At 38.0% G+C, this 23,727-nt stretch overlaps 1 protein-coding gene across 19 annotated transcripts in view; it reads right to left on the bottom strand.

Annotated features, from left to right (window-relative positions):
• Nucleotides 1–23,727, bottom strand: part of syne1 (spectrin repeat containing nuclear envelope protein 1) — a 371,674-nt gene that overhangs the window by 59,035 nt on the left and 288,912 nt on the right. For all 19 annotated transcript variants that reach the window (XM_062977242.1, XM_062977181.1, XM_062977206.1 and 16 more), the window contains 13 exons: nucleotides 21,076–21,225; nucleotides 20,082–20,258; nucleotides 19,153–19,308; nucleotides 14,136–14,291; nucleotides 13,425–13,595; nucleotides 13,078–13,211; nucleotides 12,288–12,492; nucleotides 11,141–11,323; nucleotides 9,619–9,765; nucleotides 6,378–6,532; nucleotides 4,686–4,833; nucleotides 2,406–2,500; nucleotides 122–356 (listed from right to left, as the gene is read on the bottom strand). In XM_062977242.1, coding sequence (XP_062833312.1) covers nucleotides 122–356; nucleotides 2,406–2,500; nucleotides 4,686–4,833; nucleotides 6,378–6,532; nucleotides 9,619–9,765; nucleotides 11,141–11,323; nucleotides 12,288–12,492; nucleotides 13,078–13,211; nucleotides 13,425–13,595; nucleotides 14,136–14,291; nucleotides 19,153–19,308; nucleotides 20,082–20,258; nucleotides 21,076–21,225 — 2,112 coding nt within the window. The remainder of the gene's footprint in view (nucleotides 1–121; nucleotides 357–2,405; nucleotides 2,501–4,685; nucleotides 4,834–6,377; nucleotides 6,533–9,618; nucleotides 9,766–11,140; nucleotides 11,324–12,287; nucleotides 12,493–13,077; nucleotides 13,212–13,424; nucleotides 13,596–14,135; nucleotides 14,292–19,152; nucleotides 19,309–20,081; nucleotides 20,259–21,075; nucleotides 21,226–23,727) is intronic.

The following is a 23,727-nucleotide window of genomic DNA, read 5'->3' as shown; positions in this document are numbered from 1 at the left end:
TGAAGCCATATGTTATCTGTATATTGAGTTTTTCATAGTTTCTCAAGTTGCTCCTGGCATGAAAAAAAATCAGAACAACAATTAATTTCAGCATTATCAACCTAAATAATAGAAGTGTTACCTGTATTTCATCCAGTAGGGCTCTAGCTTGCTGCAGTGGGATAGGAACAGTGCTAAGACCACTTGCTGTCTGACATGATGCTTCCACCAGCCACTTGCGCAGTTTCTCTGACATTTCTCTGTAGCGTTGCCACTGGCGAATCTGACTATCAATGATACCTCTTCTCTGTTGGGCTCTGTGAATCACCCCCTGCCACTGATTACTGAGGAGAGCCAGTTTCAGATTAAATTCATCCCTGTATGAAAAGAGGATGCAAAAAACTCCTCAATCTATCTATAATAAAAATAGTGATATTAAGAAACTGTGACTCTGGAAAGTTTTCATGGACATCAGTACTGAAATTCTAAAGCCTCCATCCCAACAACTCCTGCAAAATCAAAGCAATACAAAGGAATGGTCAATGATCCTGCCCAAAAAGCTTCATGATATATCTATGAATTTCTTTCAAAAACAGACTGATGAAAGATACAATAGGACAAAGTTCAAGAGAGAAATTATAAGGTTCATGTTATTCAGTTCCTTTTACAGCAAACATATCTTAATTCTCTTATATTTATATTATATGTTAAATAAATCTATAAGAATATCTGAATTCTCTTTTATCAGAAATTTTAATTCTCCTATCCTGGGCCATTTATGTTTAATCACATCTACTCATCATATATTTTGCCTAGAAAATTCCTATGGAATAAATTGCCTTGAACTGGATGCTTCTCTGCATCAAGTACAGGTGGATTTCTACTATTGTTTTATAGGTTCACATTGCCCTTTATTCTGCTCCACTTTTCTTTTGATTTAATGTGTATGCTTTGGAAGTGTCATTCTACCTTTTATTTCCCACCCAGTTAAATAGCCTTAAAAAAGTAATTCTGAAATTATTGCAAGCAAAGTTTGCCATAGTTTTCTGATATTGGTAATTTTGCTTTCTGATGCCTATAACTAACTGTGCACAGGGGAAATACATAAAAGCATGGAGCAGTTTTTGAAGATTTTCTCATAGGAGGAAGAAAATCTCTTGTTTCCTTTGAGAATTAGTAAAAATTGCATTCCTAGTCATAAATGTCTTTATTGCTCCGACTGCACAGAAAGTTATGATAATAATAATAATAACAACAACAATAACAACAAATTCATTTGTAACCCATCCTATCTCCCCAAGGAGTGCAATATAACCAACTAGTATGGTTAGATTGCAATAAAACTCTTCCTTCTAAAATAACTCTTTTTTCTTTGCCCTGAGATCCAGCATTTTTTCTACAACTTCCAATTTCATCTTCATTATTTTTAAAAAGAGATCTTCCATTAAAGAAAGAAAGAAAAAAAGCCCTCGTTTTCCTTTGAGAAGCTCCAGCTAATAATGAGACTATGAAACTGCTTTTAGAAATGAAATACCTATTTGATGAGGGAATAATTTGCCAGATGTTGGTTTTCAGTACAGATACTGCATTTCAATTTGTCTAGGGAAATTTCTAAGGAGATACTCCTATATAATACATGGCTCATTGGGGGGGAAAAAAAAACACTTGGCACTTGGCAGCTGATGTCTAAAAAACTGTGTAAGTTAAGTAATAAAGACAAAGCAACAATAGAAAAACCCACTCACCACTACCAAGAACTGGAAACTCCTACATAGTAATATAGGTAAGAAATAATACACCTAGTAATACTTAGCATGCGGTTATTCATGGGAACTGCTGACATGCCTAGGCACTTACTGAGATAATGCAATTCTGATTGTGCAACCAGAGAACACATGCACAAGAGTACATTTCAGGAAAATAAAGATATAAAATACATTTCAGTGACCACATGTAGATATTTCCTAACAAAGATAGGCTAGCAGAAAATTAGTGTTTCATATATCAATCTAGAAACTTCAGTCAAAAAATCACTCAGCCCCCCCTCCCCCATGGGTTGACCTATCCATGGGTCAGTGTAAGTACTGTATTTTAATTCTTTTTTTAAGGAATAATTTTTCAGTATATTGGTGAAAGGAAAGAGCTTAGTCCATCCTGGAAGAGCTTAAAAGGATCACTGACTCCTTCCACTATCTCCTCCACATCATTGCTTTTGGCTTTTGTGAATGGTTGGGTAGGGAACTGCTGGTAGTAGCCCAGAGTGGCTGGCTACCTGAGGTGGTGCTGACAATTTCCTTTCTTTGTAGAATGACCCCTTGATTTATACATGGGTCATATCAAAATCCATAATCCCCCCCAAATCTGCCTTCAATTAATACATGATATCAACTTATAGTACGAAAAAATTAAGCTTGGCAGATTCCTACCTGTCATCCACTTGTCCTTGTTCAAGGAGATGCTGACCATCCGTGATGATGGAATGTAAAATCTGCTGGCGACTAAACATCTCTGCTTGGAATAGCTAATGTATACCAGGTTGAAAAAAGAGAATATTAAAAATATTTAAAAGAGCTGAAATTCCTGGCTCCAAAATAAATATTCCCATGTACATGTAATTTTAGATTGAACCAAAGGCTGCATGAATAAAAATATTTTAAGTTTGCTCCTTTGTCAAATTGTTAAAGATGTGGTGGATGTATTTTTTTTTAAAAAAAGCAATTGGTTATATAGACAGGTCCACTAAATCTGATCACTCTTGTACTTTTTGTGGGATTATGGTTGTTGCATCTACATATATACTGCATGTTATTTTAAATAACACTGGCTAATTTTATATTATCTAAACATTTGTATAATCTAAAATATTTGCTAAGTAATTCCAGTGTATTTCCTATTATAGTTTCCCTTTTTACTTGAATAAATTTAGGCTATTAAATAGAAAACAAAGCTTCTGAAAGAAAAAAATGAAAGAGATGATAATGAAAGTGTATTTATATTCTGCAAAGAAAGTTGTTTCTGCCTGCATCAACTTTTTAACATGTCATGACTGAACAGTCAGTCATATTTGTGTTTAAGTAGATTCCTTAGAGCCCTCTGGTGGCAACAAGTTCCAGGCATTACTTTTTGCTTTCTATAAGTGGGAAGACTAAAAAAAAAACACAGTTCCTTTTCACACCAGCAGGTTACGGCATTGATTAATTTTCACTACAATGGCTGTTTTTATTGAAACTCTGATGTTTGCATTTTAAGACCTCTCTGGCAGAGAATTCTAAACATTACTCCCAAACTGCAAATACCAGAATTCTGGTAAGTGAAGTGGCATAAAAGAGCTGTAATTGTTAGTCCACAGACTGTCATTGATGGCAAATAAACATGAAATGATATCTGGCATTGATAAATAAATATTTGTTTGTCAAAAGGACAAGATCCTCAGTGACCCTAGAAGCATTTGACTGTTATTTTAGCAATTAAATTTTGAGTGATTCGAATTGCTAGCTTGTGACTCTATAGCCGCTTGTCCTTTCATCAGTTCTGGGGCTCAATCCCAACTGCTTAGACCTATGAGGCAAAAAGAAGATGGGCAAGGTATATAGCATGAACAAAAGACAATTGATGGACATGGTGACTAACAAACTGGATACCAAGAGACCACAGACAGCCCTTGGGCAGACATTGTACTCGATGGGACGAACCAATGGTTAAGCTCTTTGGTTAGAAATGGAAAAGAAAAGCACAGGACCGCATATTTTTGCAAATGGTACAGGGCTCCGCGGAGCACACTTTGAGAACCGCTGCACTATCCAATTTAAATTCAGTTGCTGCCTCCTGCAGAATTCTGGAGTTTGTAGTTTAGTGAGGCCCAGAACCTCTCTGGATGATCTGCTCTAAAGGCCCCTCCCATAAATGTAGCCCCTCATTTATGGAATGCCTTGCCAGTTGAAACTTGAACTATCAGAGACCTACTTGCCTTGCAGAAAGCCTGCAAAACCTTGCTCTTCCGACAAGCTTTTAATGGGTGAAAAACTTGGGGCTATGTCTGTTTTTATTGTTGTTTTTATTGTTATTTTAAAGCTAAGTGTATTGTTTTAATCTATTTCTGTAAATCGCTCCGAGCCAAACTGGGAGTAGCGGTATACAAGTCTAATAAATAAATAAATAAACAAACAAATAAACGGCAGAACCCAGAATTCTGCAAGAGGCAGCAACTGGATTTTAAGTGGATATATGCTTTAATGCGATGAAGTCCTTAGTTGGTTTCACCTCTGCTTTATATATTATTGCTATATTCATCTCACATATGGGCCTTTTATATGGGCTTTACGCCACTAACTTGGTGAGACCAGTTTCTGTTTATCTTTCTTTTCATTCTCATAGCATAATTTTAGGCAATAAATAAGCCATGCCAGATTGTTAGGGCAAGACCCCAGGCCCATCAGCTCACAAAACCTCATGATGACATCTCATGTCACCAGTATCTGGCCCAATATGAGGATGCTGACATGTATACCACTCCCCAAAAACAGTAATCTTAATCACAGTATGTTGTACACACGCTGTTACTATTGCATTTCCAAATTGCACGTGACATGACTAACTTCAGTGAAGGGGGTGGCAAAATAATATTTCAATAAACTGATCTAAGAGTAGCAATACAGAAGAACCAATCTACAAATTGTTATTTTGATCATTCTTTTATTAAAACTTGCCTCATGAGCCCTCTGCTGTTCCAAAAGCAGCTGGTAATTTCCTGAAATTTCTGCAGCCAGTTTCTGTTCAGTTTGAACCAAGAACTCCATCCAAGTCTCACATTTCTCTAGGAACGTCTGTTGCTGCAGCATGAAGGACTGTAGCTTACTGCAAGGATGAAAGAGTGATTCAGTAACACCTCTCAGCTTGCTAAAACATATTTACTGTGATTCCTAAGGGAGCAATTTCATTCCTGGTCCAAATGATATTGTTGACTTACTCAGCTTGGGAATCTTAAAAAACACACAGATCAAAAATAAATATAAAACAAACATCAGGCTGCATAAATACACACATTTTGACTTTTCCTATTTCTTAAGTATTTGTGTTAGCAAAATATATTTTCACCATACTTTTACTTTATAAACAAAAATCTTACATCTACTTTCATTTTGGAAGAGCCGATTTTATAAAGTAGGTTCTCTTTCACTCAATATAGGGATTTGTTCATTTTTGTAATATAATTTGTTAGACTACTTACAAGAAAATGGTAAACAATCAGATATTTAGTTTAATCTGGTATGGTCATTGCAGGCTTCATACGGGTACAAGTGCTCTATTCTTCCATTATGAATAAACGAACCTTTGATCTTCAAGATAGTTTGATGAAGGCCACATGCTTGTAGGCAGAAACAGAGCCAGGTCCAGCAGTGACCAAGGCCATTCCTGTTCCTCTCTCTGTCTTTGCTACTTTTCACTATTCTGCATGTTCCCACCCCATGCTTCTCTGAAATTCTGAACTATAAGATCTTATCTGCTTGTCAATTCAGTTTTTAATGGCTAGAGTCATTAACACACCAAATCATTTTATCCAAAGAGGCTTCTGTTCTGTCTGAAGAAGTTATTTTGAGCAGAAAACAGCATTGTCTGGGTGGAAAATGAGAATATATTCTTACTATGAACTGTTGGATTTTAATATTGATTTCTGCATAGAAAATGTTATAATTTATTTTGTGGAACATAAATACATGAATTATTTACAAAGGAAAAAATATTTTTGCACAGAAAATAACATATTTCTGCACTGGAATACATATTTTTTGAATTGAAATAGTTTCAATGAGGAAAATTCTGTTTTCATCGCAAAAAACCACATCCGAATTTTGCACAGAATAAGTTTCGAATTTTGAATAGCCTGGTGTGATTTTACAAAGATTTTCTCACAGTGAGAAGAAAATAGCTGAAATGGCTCACTGCTGCTTTTAAGAAACATGGAGACGGATTACATCCTTACTCTTTAAGTGGACCAAATAGAATGTCAACAGGTCTCTTACTTGCAAAGAGTAGATTACTAGTGACTAATGCTGTAATGTAACTCACTTGCTTGAGGATCAAAGTGTCCACAAATGTCAAATGAATATTGCAAGTATGGTCCATATTCAAAAAAAAATTGATGAAGCAAACAAACATTTCTTTAGTTTGATGGAAAACTTTGGTATTCTATTTTGCTTCTTAACTATGTTTGGCTTGACAGTTATAGCATGGTAGCAAAATGTAGAGGATTCTACTTTGAAGCCTAGGTTTGAACTCAATACACTTTACATGTCTCTCAGCCTTATGGAAATCTACAATTACTTTTAGTATTAGGATTCATGCTCACTTAACATTCCAGTCCAACTAAGTAATCATCCTGTCATATACAATTGTCCTACCTGAATCTTTCTGTGGTTTGTGAAGAAATCATAGACCAATTCCTATTCAGATTTTGCATCCTTTTGATTTCTTTATCATTCAAAGGTAGCCTATACCCCAGCTCATTCAGACGATCCAAATCTGGTGCCATGCTGCTGAATTTTAGCATTTGGCACTACAAAGTGGGAAAGAAAAAACAAGCAATCTAAGAAAAGAAGTCATGTTGCTAAAAAAAAAAAGCAGGTATCTCTAATTAATATGTTTGTGAAGTGAATTTATTACTGTATGGCATGCATTTTGTATGGTATATATTTAGGATTTAGATCATCCATTAAAAATAAAATGTTATCAATTTATTTACATTTGGAAAAAAACCTAGAACAAATCTACAACTATTTTCTTAGATTCAAATTTTTCTTGAAGATGCTAAATAACAGGACTACATTTTACCAAGTGCTGATAGGGAAGATAGGAAAAAGTAGTTGGCATTCGTGAAAGGAAAGTGGTGATATACCAATAAATGAGAAGAAAATTGAATGGTAATATTATTAAGCCAGTTCATCAAAAGAGGTAAAACAGATGAAAACAGAAAAGGGAGGAGGAGCTTTCCCTCTGCTGCCAAGATATATGTCAAAGAGATCACATTACAAGATTGTACGTGTTGGTTGAACACTAGGAGCATCTTCCTGACAGGAAGAACAGTTTCATATGTGAAAAGTAATGCCTGACTCACCAGGCAGATGCTTCCTTTACTGCAGTGGTTCTCAACCTTGCTTAGGCGATCCCTCGTAGCTCGAGGACAATTGTCTTCCATCCTTGGTGTCTTGGGGGTGGGTTCTTAGGTGGCTGAAGAGACCTATTCTTGACCCGCATATTCTCCCGCAGTGAGGACATCGGTTTCCAGGTGGAAGGCGGTCTCGGTCGGGGTTAGCTTGACGCTCCTTCCTCTTGGCAAGTTTCTCCCTTAAGCCCTCCGTTCGTGTCTCTTCGAACTCCTCAGCACTGCTGGTTACAGCTGACCTCCAATTAGAGCGCTCAAGGGCCAGGGCTTCCCAGTTCTCAGTGTCTATGCCACAGTTTTTAAGGTTGGCTTTGAGCCCATCTTTAAATCTCTTTTCCTGCCCACCAACATTCCGTTTCCCGTTCTTGAGTTCGGAGTAGAGCAACTGCTTTGGGTGATCGGGCATTTGGACAACGTGGCCAGTCCAGCGGAGTTGATGACATAGGAGCATCGCTTCAGTGCTGGTGGTCTTTGCTTCTTCCAGCACGCTGACATTTGTCCACCTGTCTTCCCAATGCCGTGGCCCCTTTATATAGTTCCTCATGTTGTGGTGACCCCCTACTATAAAATTATTTGCCACACATACCTAATATGCCAATACTGGTTTTGAATACTGGTGGGATTTCAAGGAGATTAACCTCAGAGGTTGGGAGTTATAGTTCACCCACTCTCTGGCATAGCAACGGGGCCTGGCAGCAGTGTAGCAAGCTAGCATGGCAGGTGCTGCCAGGGAGCAGCAAGCCTGGGTTATGGAGCTGGGCCAGGCACTGTCTTATTCTGTGGTGACTCTGAAGGTGGATGGGTACTGCGGCACGTGCTTGGAGGCCTTGTCTTCCATGATGCTTTGAATGGGTGCTTTGAATGCAATTTCCTGCTTCTAAGCAGGGGGTTGGACTAGATGGCCCATGAGGTCTCTTCCAACTCTACTATTCTATGATTCTATGACATATGGGCACCTGGCAAATGTGGGGCACTCACAGTCAGTCTGGAGCCTCACTGGCCATCGATACTCAGACAGCGATTTTTCCTACAGCATGAGGGTGAAGTTATTGAAGGTTAGCAGGGGGCTGGGCCCAGCCAGTCTTACTGGACCTTCTACCAACCCTGCTTTTCTTTAGTTATTGTGAACATACATGCTATCTGTCAACCTAAGATAAACCTAAGTATTGGGTTGGCAAGGGTACTGGATGTGAAATCAGGTAGCCAGTGTAGATGGGCATTGGAGAATAAGGGATTCTATGGTTGGACCTGAGGGGTGGTCAAGAGAGGTCTTGCACAGATGGAGAGTGGCATCATACCACACCCAAACCTTGGGACAGAGACAGATCATTACTGGAGTGGCCCAGCAGGTTTTTTCAGGCAACTCTGATAGAGAACTGGTACCAGGTTGGTTCTATGGCAACACAGGTGCTTGGATTCAAACCCATGGGAGGTGCCAACTGTTTGCGAGCTGCAGTCAAATAAAGTTGTGGCCTTTTATTACTCAATTATGGTTGTCATGTGTATCATTGGCATGGGGAGGTACAGGTGACCTCCTATAAATGAAAGGAAACTATTACCTATTAGTTACTGATGCTCCCTCACTGGAGGTGCTCAAGCAAAGTCTTGGTAACTACCGTGTTTCCCTGAAAATAAGACAGTGTCTTATATTATTTTTTACTCCCAAAGATGCACTAGGTCTTATTTTCAGGGGATGTCTTATTTTTCCATGAAGAAGAATTCACATTTATTGTTGAACAAAAAAATGAACATTTATTATATACTGTACAGTAGTTGTCATCACAAACCAGCATAACCAGACAAACTGTGAATCCTATCAGGAATTTCTTATTACTACCATTATTTCCATGTATATGGTACGTACATTTACCGATCCTGCATGCTCTGGTGTTCTGTTCGTGGGGCATGCTTCCAAACAAAAACTTTGCTAGGTCTTACTTTCGGGGGAGGCCTTATATTTAGTAATTCAGCAAAACCTCTACTAGGTCTTATTTTCTGGGGATGTCTTATTTTTGGGGAAACAGGGTAGTATTTAGGCAGACAACTCTGAATTTCCAACACCAAACAGGACATTCTACAATATGATTTACAAGACTTCTACAGTTCTATGAGATTATGACTATGCCCATAACTATTATGATCCACTGAAACAATTCACTAGTAGAAACTGCTAGCCACACTGTGAGATATGTAAAGTGATACAGGAATTCCCACCAAAGTAAATAATAACTAAAAGGTGACAGTGAAGATAAAATACATAGCTACTGATTGGTTAGATTGCTTTGAATAGCCATAGTCACACTATAACACACATGAATTTGCTTGGACAACACATCCAGAATTTTCTGCCGAATTACAGCTGACCAGTAGGAATGAAATTGTGAGTTTACTTGCAAGGAAAAGTCCTATTGAAAGCTTTATTCTGACATGAATCTTTAAAGTCAAGTATCCAGGTTTTTCCATTTAATTTTTTTACTTACTTTAAGCTCTTCCATCCGATTACGGATTATGGATAGGTCAGATGAATGACTTGGGTCTTGTGCTTTGAGTACTTCACCAGCTTGCAATATCCATCCCTCTAGTCGTCCTAAAGTCTTTGTAAAAGTCTGGTAATCTTGAACTCCAGCCTGGGGTTTTGAAAAAAGACTCATAAAAAGGGCTTATAAACTATGCTTTTTTACCTCATGATTTCACACAATGAGTAAATGTATAGTCGCACTTGGAAATGTTCCTATTTAAAAATACTGTTATTTTCCCTCCAGTGTGGGGAAGTTATAAGGCAAATACCACAATGGGTGCATATCTTTTGTTGGCCTCTACCAGCTCCATTTTGAAAGATTTTTTTTTTTGAAAAACACTAAAATTACAGGCAGACATGGCAGTCTGCATCCCATGTCTACCAAACAGTCTCCTCCACCCCCTTCCCCACACAATGCCTTTCTTTAGCTAAAAAGTGCCTGAAAATGGGGAGCAGAAATGACAAGACCTCATTGCTGGTGTTCTGCAATACACCCATGCACTCTGATTGGCCCCAATATCTTGACGTCCAACCCTGTTTTACCCGAAAGCTACTCCCATTTAAGCATGATTTAACACTTTAGCATTATGAAGAAAGAAGGAGAGTTTTGTTTTCTAATGTAGATTTACTTGAATCTTGTGGAATTCTATAAAACAGAGATGATCAATTGTGACCTCCTAGGTGCTTTCAGAATACAACTCCTATAATTCCTAGCCAGGACAGCTGGGACTATAATTCAAAACCATTGGAAGGGCCATAGCTGCAACTCTGACACAAAGTAACAGGTGATGCAATACCTACAGAAACAGATTATAAACATTCCACTACAGCTCTCCTGCCATGTGGCAATTTTCCTTAATTTAGTAATTCTAGTGAAAAGTTAATTTAGGTGCCATTTCTTATTGACTATGATGAAACTCCTACACATTTTCAGTGTAATGTAAATATATGTCAGAATAGCTATGTTGGAATCGGTTAGTTCGTATAAGCAATTACACAGTGCATATTTTGCCCATGATCCCAGCTACAGTTCAGTGGTAAATTTACTATCAGCCCATCAAGTTCAAATAGAGAAAGGCGGTGGTCTATGTGCTGGCTGAACAACTGGCCCACTTACACAACCTTTGGGAAATTGCAACCACTTACATATTTTTTACGCTGTTGAATTCAACAGCATTCCAGCAAAATGTGTTGAAGAAACCTATACAATTTAAAAAACACATTATTGCAATGCTGTTTTAATACTTCCATATTGATGGTGATCAATATGGAAGTATTAAAACAGCATTGAAATAATGTGTTTTTTAAATTGTATTTCTGTGAGAGCCAATCCTTTTCAAACAAATCATAGTTTCATTTAACATGCCCCAAATGTGGTTGTATCCCAGCTCCTAAAGTACATCAAATATGCAGTGGTGAATAGTTGGAGCTTTGGAAGGAAGGGCATAAAATGGTGTAATCAGAAGCAAGAACAGAATCACTACCTGCAGCGTGGACTGCTGCCTGCCGAGAGTGTGTTCTAAAGAAGATAATTTCTGGCTTAGAGAAAGCTGGCCAGATTGGATGGCTGCTCCAGCAGAAGGATCCACCTGTTGCTTCAGCTGTTCCCCCAGTTCATGCAGAACAAACAGAGAATCCTGCATAGTCTTCATGCCTTTAAGGAGGTCCTGTAGAAATTGCAGTCATTAGGAACAGTGGAACAGAAGCGTTACATTCTAATCTGTCACACTGATCAGCATACAAGTAGCTTTTACAGTGTACAGCAGGACTGGATAAGGTCTAGTCCATGACTTCATATGGCACTGGGGCATTCCTGTGGTCCCCTAGGGAGGCACTTTAATATGCTTTCCATGAGGCCAAGAAAAGCCTTTTTTTAAACTGGAAGTTACTTCTGGTAAATTCATATTTTGAAAAATTGGTTCTACTGGGTGTAAAATGCCCGAGGGAAGGTTAAAATCTGGTTAAAATGCCACCTACAGTACCTAAGGAAGAATAAGGGGGCATCTGGGGCCAAAAAATGATATATATTTTTTTCCTTTTCATAGCATGTGTGCACTCAGATAGTGGAGCACTGTCCTCCTGGCCATTCTTGCCCCAAAACTTCCCTAGATCAGAAAGGAGACAACACATCTTATTTTCTTTCCCATTTAATTTTACTTTTTCAGATTTCTTTCTTTCTTTTTTTTCTTTCTTTCTTTTGAGAAATTGGACATGTTGGGAGGGTTTGGAAAATAAAGATCTCCTTACTGCATGAGTGACCACATGTTGCATGAGGAGTTTTAATGTGAGGCATGGAGAAGTTAGGTAACTACATAATATAAATAAGGGTTGAAAAGAGTTGTGGTGTATAATTTTCACCCAGCCAACTGGGCAGATCATTCAGATAGTTTTAAAAATTTCGTTCTTCTTATACCTCACAACTTCTGAGGATGCCTGCCATAGATGTGGGCAAAACGTCAGAAGAGAATACATCTGGAACATGGCCATACAGCCCAGAAAACACACAACAAGCCAATTTTTTTTTAAAAAAAAAAACATATCTAGATTCATATACTAAATTCATATACATTTATTGAAGTTCTATGCTATGCAACAATTACAATTAAACAACCTTCAGTTTACTGAACTCACATTGCAATCATGAATCCAGGTAGTCACTTCATCATCAGTAATTTCCTTGTTGGTTGCAGCCTTCAAAAGTTCATTTGTTCGATCCTCATATTGCTGAACGGTAGAAGAACACTGGATATAATAGTTTTTGTACTTTTGCCAGAGCTGAAGTAGCCCCTTACTGGAGTGCAAATGTTCTGCAATCTCTTCCAGGAGATTGTTCCACCTGGTTATGTTAACAAATGAATTACAATACAAAACTGTTGAAACAACTCTTAGGAAATCAGTTACTTATAATCTCAAACACTAGGATCAACTGCAAAAAGAGTTTTAGCAGGAAGTGATAAAACTATGTAAATTTATATCTCTGAAAACCAATCTTCTTCAATGATGAAAGCTTTGCAGCAGAAGGAAGTACTATAAAACTTTAGAATGGAGATGGAGAGGCCATAGTGTGACTGTTACTTTTGAGTCAAAGACACCCCCCTCCAAAAAAAAAATCTAAATGCAAAACATAAGACAAACTACGTAAGACACTTGTAGCAAATGAATACAACACGAATAAGGAGAAGAACATCCATGGCAGGCTCTATTACAATTATTTCAAACAACGTTTTTTTAATATCTGGAAATATAATATAACTGTATAAGACTGTATATTTGTTGTGTATCTATCTTCTGTCACACTTATGAAGCTATTCTTTTTATCAAAAACATAGTGATAAAAATTAGATTTATCATTTTATATTGACAAAAATAACTTTTAATGAACTAATTTTACTTAAAAATATAGTTGGGAGTAGTGTTGTACCTCAGGTTCATTTCTTTCAAAGTGTTGGTAACTGCTTCTGTAACAGGTGGTTGACACTCCTTCAATAACTGATTGGCCACTGATCCAAATTTCTGTAACAGATGCTCTTGTTTTTCCAATTCATCCTGCAAGTTCTAAACAAAGAAAAAAAAGCAGAATGAAATTTGTAATTTATGAGACTACTAAAGAGGCATGACCTATATTAAAGCTATCTTAAACCTTATTTTTCAAGGTTAAATTTGTCAATTAGCAGACTATTAAACAATGACAATGCAGTGTAATGATCTGAGCATTAGACTAGTTCACTGAGAAACTAGGTTTGAATCCCCATCCAGCTCATGCTTTACCTGAAGATTATCTACTTGAACTTTCACTGCATCCAAAGAGCCTGTAAGTAGATGAAACCGAGAGAGAGAATATCTGGCTTCCATCAGGTAGCTATTCAGTTCTTCATAAGCTGTTTTATAAATGATCCATTGCTCAAGTACAGATTGCAACAATATTTTAAGCTGGCCAACCTGGTCATAATAAAACAAAGTTATAATCAAAAAATAAATGTTAAACATATGAATGCAATTTGCACCCTATTTAGATTATTTTAAAGAAGAAGTAAAATATTATTATATTTTCCTTTCAGTCTACACCAAATTGCTTAGTGGTTGTAAGACTTTTTTGTACTCATTTTAAATGATACAACACAACTGCTTCTTTTTTTTAAAAAAACAGACAATGCATTTTACTGTTATGAAGTCACCTATCAATTGCTGAATTAATGCAGATAATAACTGCCTGCACAATATAATATTATTTGTTTACATTTTACTTTAAATAAAAAGAAAATCTGTAAGCATTATGAATAAACATGGCTTCAAGCAAAATTCTTACACTATTTTGAACATAACATGTACTTGTGTTCTGGTACACAAGTTAAGTACATGTACATAACATGTACTTATGAATTGTATGGCATCGAATGGCTGCCATTTATGTTGTAAGCTTCCCCAAATTCCCATGGGAAGATGGGATGGGGTATAAATAAAGTTGACTTGACTACTTACCATGTGATCCAAATTTGCCCAATAATGATTTAGTTTCTGCAGAGTATCCATGACAACGACACCAACTTCTTCTTTTTTATTTTGTATCAGGGAAAATCCACTCTGTTCTACTTTTTCAATTTCTTTCTCCTTGGCTTTTAAATGTTCTTCAAGTTCCTGAAAGAAATAGAGATTTGGATTGTATTTATTTTAAATGCATGTCTTTTTCACCATTACAGAATGTGAACAACTTCCCAATAACAATAGTTAGAAAATAAGCAGGAAATTCTTACAACTCTTTGAAGAGTTGAATTCACTACCAATCAATACTTACGTGGTGTAATATATGTGTTTTTCTGCGAATGCAGGAGAAATAGCAGTCATTATCTCCAAATCTTTCATTCAGCTTGCTACTAATTAATTGTGGAAAATGAAAAATTAAAATTAAACTTCAAATATTTAAAGGAAAATTATATATCTATAAGAACAGATTTGAAATTTAATTTTAACTTTTCATTCCCATTATACTGGAATGTTTAAAACCAAAGAAAAAAGATTCAATTTTTAAAAAGGTCAAAGCCTTGCCACTGTATATGAGGAGGTTTGTTGTCCACTGTGAGCCATTAAAGTTAATGAATCTCTGGATGCTTGTCGTATACCACTTGGCTACTAAATTACACCAAGGAGTGTTTACTGCCAGCTTCGGCTGATATGCCAGCTGTGCCCCTTCCTAGATTTGGAGGAGTTGAAGATGGTAGTGCACATACTGGTAACCTCAAGACTGGACTTCTGACATGCGCTTTACATTGGGCTACCTTTGTACCAAGTTTGGAAACTCCAGCTGGTTCAAAATATGGCAGCCAGATTGTTTATGGCAGTGGTTCCCAAACTTATTTGGCCTACCGCCCCCTTTCCAGAAAAAAATATGACTCAGTGCCCTCTGGAAAGGGGAGGAATGGCTTAGAGGAGTGGGTGTGGCTCCTGCTCAAGAAGGTGGGGCTGAGCCTCTCCCCTAGTCCAAGATGCAGGTCTGGGAGGGGGAGGTGGGCGGGGCCACAAATGGGCTGCCAGGACTGGGATGGGCGGAGTTACGAGCTCTGAGGCAGGGTTGAGCTTCTATCCCTGTCCTGTTGCACCTGCCAGGATACAGGAGGCAGGGATAGAGGAGGGGACGGGGCCTCTTCCCAAGTGCCTGATGGGGCTGAACCTCTATACCCCGCCTCTGTGTCCCAACAAGTGCCTCAGGAGAGGTATAGATTCTCAGCCCTGTCTCAGGCTCTTGGGAAGAAGCCACACCCACTCCTCTAGCTCCGCTCCCTGTGTGTCCTAACAGGTGCCTCAGGTGCTCAGCCCTGTCTCTGGCACTTGGGAAGAGGCCCTGCCCCTCCTTTGGCGCCACTCCCATGTCCTAATAGGTGCCATCACTGCCCCCCTGGATCGCTCAGGCACCCACCGGGGGATGGAAGCTCCCACTTTGGGAATCACTGGTTTATGGGAACATCTAGGAGTGAACACCCAAATCATTTCTGGGCGAAGTATGAACTACATGGCTTGGGTCCAGGTTTGGGTCTACACTTAGGTTCAATTGGGGGGGGGGCTACTCCAACCAGCCAGAACTTGACTGGCCAGAGGACCTTTTCATCGGCCACCTCAAGACTCCGACAGCTGAATCAGTTCTCGGAATTTTTAAAAAAATCTAAAAACCCATCTCTTCTGACAGGTCTACCCAACCAGTTGAAAGCATGAATTTTAAACTCATGTCCTGTGTTTTGGTCTCTGTACTGGGTGATTAATGTGCATCTTAATATGTGTGAACTGTATTTTAATATGTGAGTCTGTAGAATTTATTATACTATTTGTGTGTTTTTGACTGTGCTGTGCCACTTGGAAAGGCAGGTAAAAAATAAATTATTATTGTTGTTAATACAGTAGAGTCTCACTTATCCAACATAAACGGGCCGGCAGAATGTTGGATAAGCAAATATGTTGGATAATAAGGAGGCATTAAGGAAAAGCCTATTAAACATCAAATTAGTTTATGATTTTACAAATTAAGCACCAAAACATCATGTTATACAACAAATTTGACAGAAAAAGTAGTTCAGTACGCAGTAATTCTATGTAGTAATTACTGTATTTACAAATTTAGCACCAAAATATCACGATATATTGAAAACATTGACTACAAAAATGTGTTGGATAATCCAGAACGTTGGATAAGCGAGTGTTGGATAAGTGAGACTCTACTGTATTACTATTATCATTAATCAGATCCACAAAGTCAAGTGTGCAAATGTGGAGAATCAACCTTATTTTATATAACTAAATGATATAACAACATTAGAAAATAATTCATAAGGAGTTATGTACTTCCATACTGTGCTTTAACTAGCATGTAGCTGAATTAGGGTTACTAGCCAAACATGTTGCTGCCTTGTGTTAGCAGCTCCTCTTTGTTCTGAGCACAAAATATTTCTATTAATGATGTTTTCTACACAGAAAAAGCTGTGGTTGATGGTTTATTCTGTACAAAATTCACAAAAGGTTCATTTGCATAGGAAACAATGTTTTCTATAGAGAAAAAATGTTTTTTTGGCATAAAATAACATTTCTGTGAAAATGAACACATACCTCAAATCCCAGTGTATGCATGCCCCCATCCCAGTACATTTGACTTTGCACTGAATGCTTTATGAGGAACAAAATCTTAAAACATATAAGGAAAACCTCTTCAGAAAATTAAGAACTTCAAAAACTTCATATTAATAGGCATCCCTTCAGTGAACACTGATACACTGCTGGATATCATCATCATCATCATCATCATCATCATCATCATCATCATCATTTAATTTCTTATTAATCGCCCTCCATCCAAGATGCTCTAGGTGATTTACAAGCTAAATTGTAAAGGATAAAAATACATACATACAAATATTGATAAAATTAACATAGATCAAAAGCTCTAGTAAAGAGCCAGGTCTTGAGTGCTAGGGTAAAAGGCCCTAACTCACGCATGGCTCTCATATAGGGCAGCAAGGCATTCCATAAGGCAGGGGCAGAAATAGAAAAAGCTCTGCGTCTGGTCCTTTCCAAGTGCACTTCTCTAGGACCCAATATATAAAGTAAGTCGCGTTGGGATGGTCGTTGCGACCTCCGATGATGGGAGAAGGAGAGACGGTCCCTAAGGTACGATGGGCCCTGGCCGTAAAGAATTTTAAAGGTCAGAACTAGCAACTTATATAGACCACGGTAATCAGTTGGAAGCCAATGCAAATGCTGCAGCACTGGTGTTATATGGCATTTCATGGGTGTTCTTGTGAGTAGCCTGGATGCCGCATTCTGAACAATACGGAGCTTTCGAGTCGTAGACATCAGAAGGCCAACATACAGGGTGTTACAATAGTCCAGCATAGACGTGACCGTGGCTTGGATGACTGTGGCATGATCACTGATACACTGTTAGATATGAAAATCAGTGTAGCCCAGAAAGGCACTAAAACTCGCATATTCTACTTTATATGCCCATTTATTTAAAAATTGTCCACAGACAGTGCTGGTTGACATGGGGGAAGGAAGCCATTGGCAAGAAGCCAAGGACAGTGCTTCATTGTCTCATTTAGGTTATAAATATAAAAAGATCTGTCAAATTCATTATTCATAAGCCACTTTTGGGGCTGAGATTCACTTTAAATGAATGAGCGAACATAAGTATGTCTCCCAAACTTGAAAAAGATTATGGATTAATTTTGAAGTCCCTGATTACCATCTTACTGACCACCTTTGTATTATTGAATCAAGCCCTGCCCAAAAACATGCCAGACAGTGTCTTCTTTTCACTGTGTGGAAATCTGAAAAAAATTGCTCTAAAGCAACATTCAAAATTTAGTCTTTGGGGAAAAAATCATTTTCCCAAGAACAGAAGTAATTCATCTCTATCCAATGGCACATATGAAAGGGGCAGGACAGATCTATGGTCTTTCAGGGTGGCCTGGAATCTAGATCAAAGCTAAGAAATTATATAACTTATTAAAAGCAAGCGAGTGATCCAGAGGATCTATTACCAAACTGAGTTATAGCATAATAACTGAGCCAAGATGAAAAAAATAAGCAAGTACATAAGCCTTGAGAGTTCCCAGACCAGATAAAATGGTGTTATGGACATAAAGAAATGACAGAAAGGAGCAAGGAGGTTATGTCTAGGCAGAACTTCGCATTTTTTTTAAAAAAAAGTAACATCAATGCTTGTCTTGGGCAGATGGCCTGATATCCTGAAATTAACCATTTGTAAATGACTGATGCTACCGTTGTCTGCCTTCAAGTCATTTATGGCTCACGGGGAGCACAAGACTCCCCTATGAAAAGGCAAAGTTTGTTTAGGGGAGGCACGCTGCTTAGCAGGCTGCTTGGGGGCGGCTGGTCCCAGCCAATCAGGGGGAGAACATAGGACAACTCTAATTGACCAGGTGCCTGGTTGGCGGGATGTCTCCCACCGTCGAGGGAGCTTCTGAGAAGGAGAAGCCCCCCCACTGACACCATAGTGGGTGGGATGTCTCTGCCACGTAAGTCAGGCAGAAGATTCCACTGAGGCTGAGAGAGTGTGATTTGTCTAAGGTTACCCAGTGGATTTCCATAGATTTGAACTCTGGTCTCCAGAATCATAATACAAGGTTCAAATTACTACATCATGCTGGCTCTCCCATAAGTAATATGAATGAAGAGAGATACTTTGAACAATAGATTGCACATTTTTTTTCTAATCAGTGTTGGTTTGCACAGGACATCACATTTTAATTACATCTTGTGAGTTGTTCTATGAACTGTATTTTAAGCAAAACTGATAAAAGACTTTTTTAAAAAAATGGAATTTTAAAATTATAAGCACAAGAAACATAATTTTTTACCATCAATACAATTACCATTCATAAAACAGAATTAATGTAAGGATGGTTAAGAAAAGTATGCCTTCTCCTTTCTCACAATATAATTAGGAGTAGCTGTATTCTGTTTGCTATATAATTCTAAAGTTGTCATTTACCTGACAATCTTTCAAAGCATTCTGAACTGAAGCCTGGTCTCCAATTCTCCGTTGCTCCTCCAGCCTCTTCTGCTGAGTCTCAAACCATGTTTTCAAGCACTGAACACTACTTTCATATTCTGTCCAAGATTCCAGAAAACCTTCCAACAATTGAATCTACAAGAGAGATTGATATATGTTTCTTAAATTGTATAATACAATTTGCATAACTGATGTAACTAATTGTGTGATTAGAATAATTCCTTAAAATGTAGCATTTCCAGGAATGCAAAAGATAAACAGCTGCACCAGGTTACATATGGGAATGTCCTTCCCTATGAAAAACAAGGAACAAAACATATTGCAATTGGGATAATCCTAGTGTCTCTCCAAGGTTTTTGTCCCTTTCTTCTGTTGCAGTATGGACTTTAGGAGATAGAAGCTTTCATATTTGTTTTAATTAATCACAGTTTAGTATGCTGTCTGAAACAAATATTAACAAAAATATTGTTTTGAATGACACCTTGCAGAATCTGTCAAGCAGCATGGAAAGGTTTTTCAAATTTATCTTCAAGTATTGTACATTTGATTGCAAAATTATCTATGCAAACACTAAAATGTAACCAGTGTTAATTTATTATCCAGTATTTTCATTACAGTGACACGTCACAATTAATTAAATTTATTGACAACTATCAGAGGCAATACAGCTCCGGATATAAACCTTGCTAGACATGGACATTGGTTTGAACCCAGTTGGTAATTCTGGCTAATTAATCAATAAGCAATTGATGCAGGGTCTAGTCCTGGTTGGACAACCAACTACATCTAAACCAATGTATAAATTTGATTAGAGTGTGAAAAGATAGCATCTTCATGCTCTGATAATGCATAAATGCATAAATGCATGTTTCATTAATTGAAACAAACATGTAAGATTTTTTAATTACCTTTTCTGTTATCAGACCCTGCAGAACTTGCCAGCGCCTGTTCATCACCCCAAGTTGTTCAGCAAAATCCGTCTTGTCACTGCGCTTACTTTCCACATCCTGACTACTAATCTGTAGTACTGACTGATTCACAAAATCCACAGTTAATTGTTTACAGTTTATGTCAATCTTAAAGCCCTATTAAAAAGGAAAAAAATGAAGGAAAGAAGGAAGGAAGAAAAGAGTCAACTTTTTTCATTGAAATTACTCTGGATAATTTTTTAAATTAAGAGATAAATACTACAATCTCCATGTTTTCATAATATGCAAATAATATAATTTGGAAATATAGCCTCTTTTTGAAGAAGATAGGGAGAAAATCCTTCTAAGGTCTAAAAGCTAATCTAATTGTTAAATTCTGCGGTAGAGTCAGAGTTGTTCCTCTAGTAATGGAGTGTCCCCCCCTCCCCCATTGGCAAAGGGGACTGGGATTCACATGGTGGAGCCTTTTCTCTTGAGAGAAGTGGATGGAATTGACAAGGATAATTACTGTATATAACTATTTATAAGTCTAGAACTTTTATTCAAAAATGACCCCCAAAACTTAGCCACTCTCACATTGCTTCACTCCCATTAGGAACACTTGGAATTGAACAGTATTGTTAACTGGACTGGTAATGTGATTCAGTTCTTCCCATTTTAATCTACTGGTGTATTGAAATATAGTTCTAAAACTCTGATGACATATATGATATTTAATATACTTTCAATTTTTTATCATGTCAGAAGCAACTTGAGAACATACTGCAAGTCACCTCTGGTGTGTAAGAATTGGCCGTCTACAAAGACGTTGCCCGGAGGATGGCCGGATATGTTACCATCCTGCTGGGAGGGTTCTCTCATGTCCCCAAAAGCTAGAACTGACAGATGAGAGTTCACCCTATCTTGCGGATTTGAATTGGCAACCTTCAGTCAGCAACCCAACTTTCAGGTCAGCAATCAAACTAGTAGGTACCTTATATTTCTGAAGATAATCCTGAATAGCTTTGTGTCCTACTACATTTTTTATTTTGTCTTCATCCTCAGCAATGATGTTTTCCATCAGTGAAATCCAACTCATAACTTCTGTGATGGCATGTCGAGAAGGAAGCTTGTCCATTTGGAGCTGCAAAATTTTTAAAAAGATTACATCTAAGACTCATGAAAACTTCTTTTCCAATTACATCATGCTATAAAGCTCCTTAACTTTTTTTTTTAACTTTTTTTTACCATGGCAAGAGGGAAATTCTGAATAAAAAAATATCAATAGGCAGGTTTATATTTGGAAGAGATTATCACTCCTGGAATATTTTGCACCTTAGCAACACAATCACAAAAAAGTTATGCATATAATTAGCAACATGAGGTTTTGTTAGTGGGTTGTTACAATTTATTTCAATGCTACATTACACTGATTCCATAAAAAATGTATATTCTGCCCATATCATAGGAGCTAAGGACAGCATGTAGATAAAATCAATTAAAATTGTGTAAAACAATTTAAAATGCAAAATAATCACATTACTTTAAACGGACTAGAAGTATAGGAAACAATTAACAGATTAAAACATGTTCAAAAAGCTAAAACAATTTCAAAGTGCATACACATTTTGAAATAAGCTAGGTAGACTTTAAAGAAAAATTTGCATAAATGCTATTTTAGACTCCAAGGGGAGTGCATTCTACAACCTGGTGCCTCAGCAGTCAAGCGTTTCTTCCCATTTTCTTACATAATGTATTGCTCCCACTGGTGGAAAACAGTGAAGAACCTGTCTATTAAATCTCAATCCTTAGGCAGACGTATAAAGGGGCAATGCTCCTCTATGTAACAAGTCTGCAAACCATTTAATTCCCAAACATGTTGTATCTAGACCAAAAATGTACTGGCAGCCAGTCAAAAAATTTAAAACTGTTGCTATATATATGTGTGTGTGTGTGTGAGAGAGGGGGGGAATGATAAGCACCTTCTAAATTATCTTCAAAGGTAGTCATACAATATCAATAATGTTTTATGGCAATCTGTGTCTAGAAATGAATAGACCATAGAAGCCAGCCCCAAACACTGTACTCAGAACCTATGAGATACTCCAGTGACAAAAATGAGTTGGAATTAATCCCAAACTGTTTGGTTCAGGGGAGAGCAAGGTGTAATAGAAATGAGTTATCTCTGTTCCAGTGCCAACACCAGTGCCAGATACAAGAGTGTCAGTGAAGAAACAAAATTTTCCAAGAATGTGGTCATTAGCCACTGTGATACATTCACCAAGGCTACTATAACTAACCTATGTACTCACAAACTCTCACAGAAAGAACTGCAAGCCTTGTTTCATGAAACATGCAATGTTTCATGACTCTCTTCCCTTGCTATGATCTACAGGAAGTCCCTGAATTACAAACATCTGACTTATAAATAATTCACAATTACAAACAGGGCTGAGGGCCCTCCCAGGCAGGATCTTCTGCTTCAAACTGGATTATATGAGTCTGCACTGCCAGTTAATCTGGGATAAACAGAAAACCCGGGATCATATTCTGGGATATAGGGCATGTCTGGAAGGGCTATGAGACAACTGGAAGTTAGAGAAATCTACCCCTCAGAACGGAAATTCACTCCTGAATGGGGAAAAAGTGTCTCCACTGAAGCTTTACCACTAATCCTTGTTTTCACAAGTCAGTTTTTTCAAAATCCAATCACAGGGATGGAAAATGAGGTGAAAACAGGGGTGCAGACAGCAAAACAAAGACCATAGGAATGTTGACCCTTCTTTATGCTATCCAAAGCATAAATATGGTTGGAGTTACACTTAAAAACTGTGTGTGATCCAACTTACAAACAAACTCAACTTAAGAACAAATCTATAGAACCTATCTTGTTTGTAACTTGGGGACTGCCTGTTCTGGCAGCCCACTACAAAAACACAGGCAAGAAAAAGCCCCAATAATATGAGGTGTGCTAGTGGTGCAGAATATGACATAGGGACTGGAGTTAACAGAGATTAGGGTAAAGGTAAAGGTTTCCCCTGGCGTTAAGTCCAGTCGTGTCTGACTCTGGGGGTTGGTGCTCATCTCCATTTCTAAGCTGAAGAGCTGGCGTTGTCCGTAGACACCTCCAAGGTCAAGTGGCCTTCGAGATTACAGGCTTTAACAACAACAAAAACAACAACAACAAATTTATTCTTATACCCTATCTCCCCGAAGGAACCCAGGGCAGCTTACATGGGGACCAAGCCAAGAGAAACAAAACTTAATCACATAAAAACATGAACTCCATAATGACTGATACAGGTAACTGAGTACAGTGGGAATGGCCAGAGCTAAGAGGGTGAGCCAGGGCTTGTGGAATTTACTACAAGGAAGGGACTAGTGATAAAGGGACTAGTGATATGGGGACTGTAGGGTGGGGGAAGGGAACGGGTGTGTAAGGATGCCAATCTATAACAGCAAAACTAGTAAACCAAATAACATCGTTTGGACCAGGGGAAGAGAAAGAGAGAGGACAGCTGGATAGGGGAGGAGGGTGTTCCGATGGGTGGGGAGCCTCTATAGAGGTGGTGTCTGGGAGGGGGAGATACGGGAAAGGGAGACCAAATCATTCAATTTGGCCTAGGGTTTTTGGTAGGACGTTAAT

This window comes from Anolis carolinensis, chromosome 1 (genome assembly GCF_035594765.1).
Source record: "Anolis carolinensis isolate JA03-04 chromosome 1, rAnoCar3.1.pri, whole genome shotgun sequence".
Taxonomy (NCBI): Eukaryota; Metazoa; Chordata; class Lepidosauria; order Squamata; family Dactyloidae; genus Anolis; species Anolis carolinensis.
This window is presented reverse-complemented; position numbering and strand designations above follow the sequence as displayed.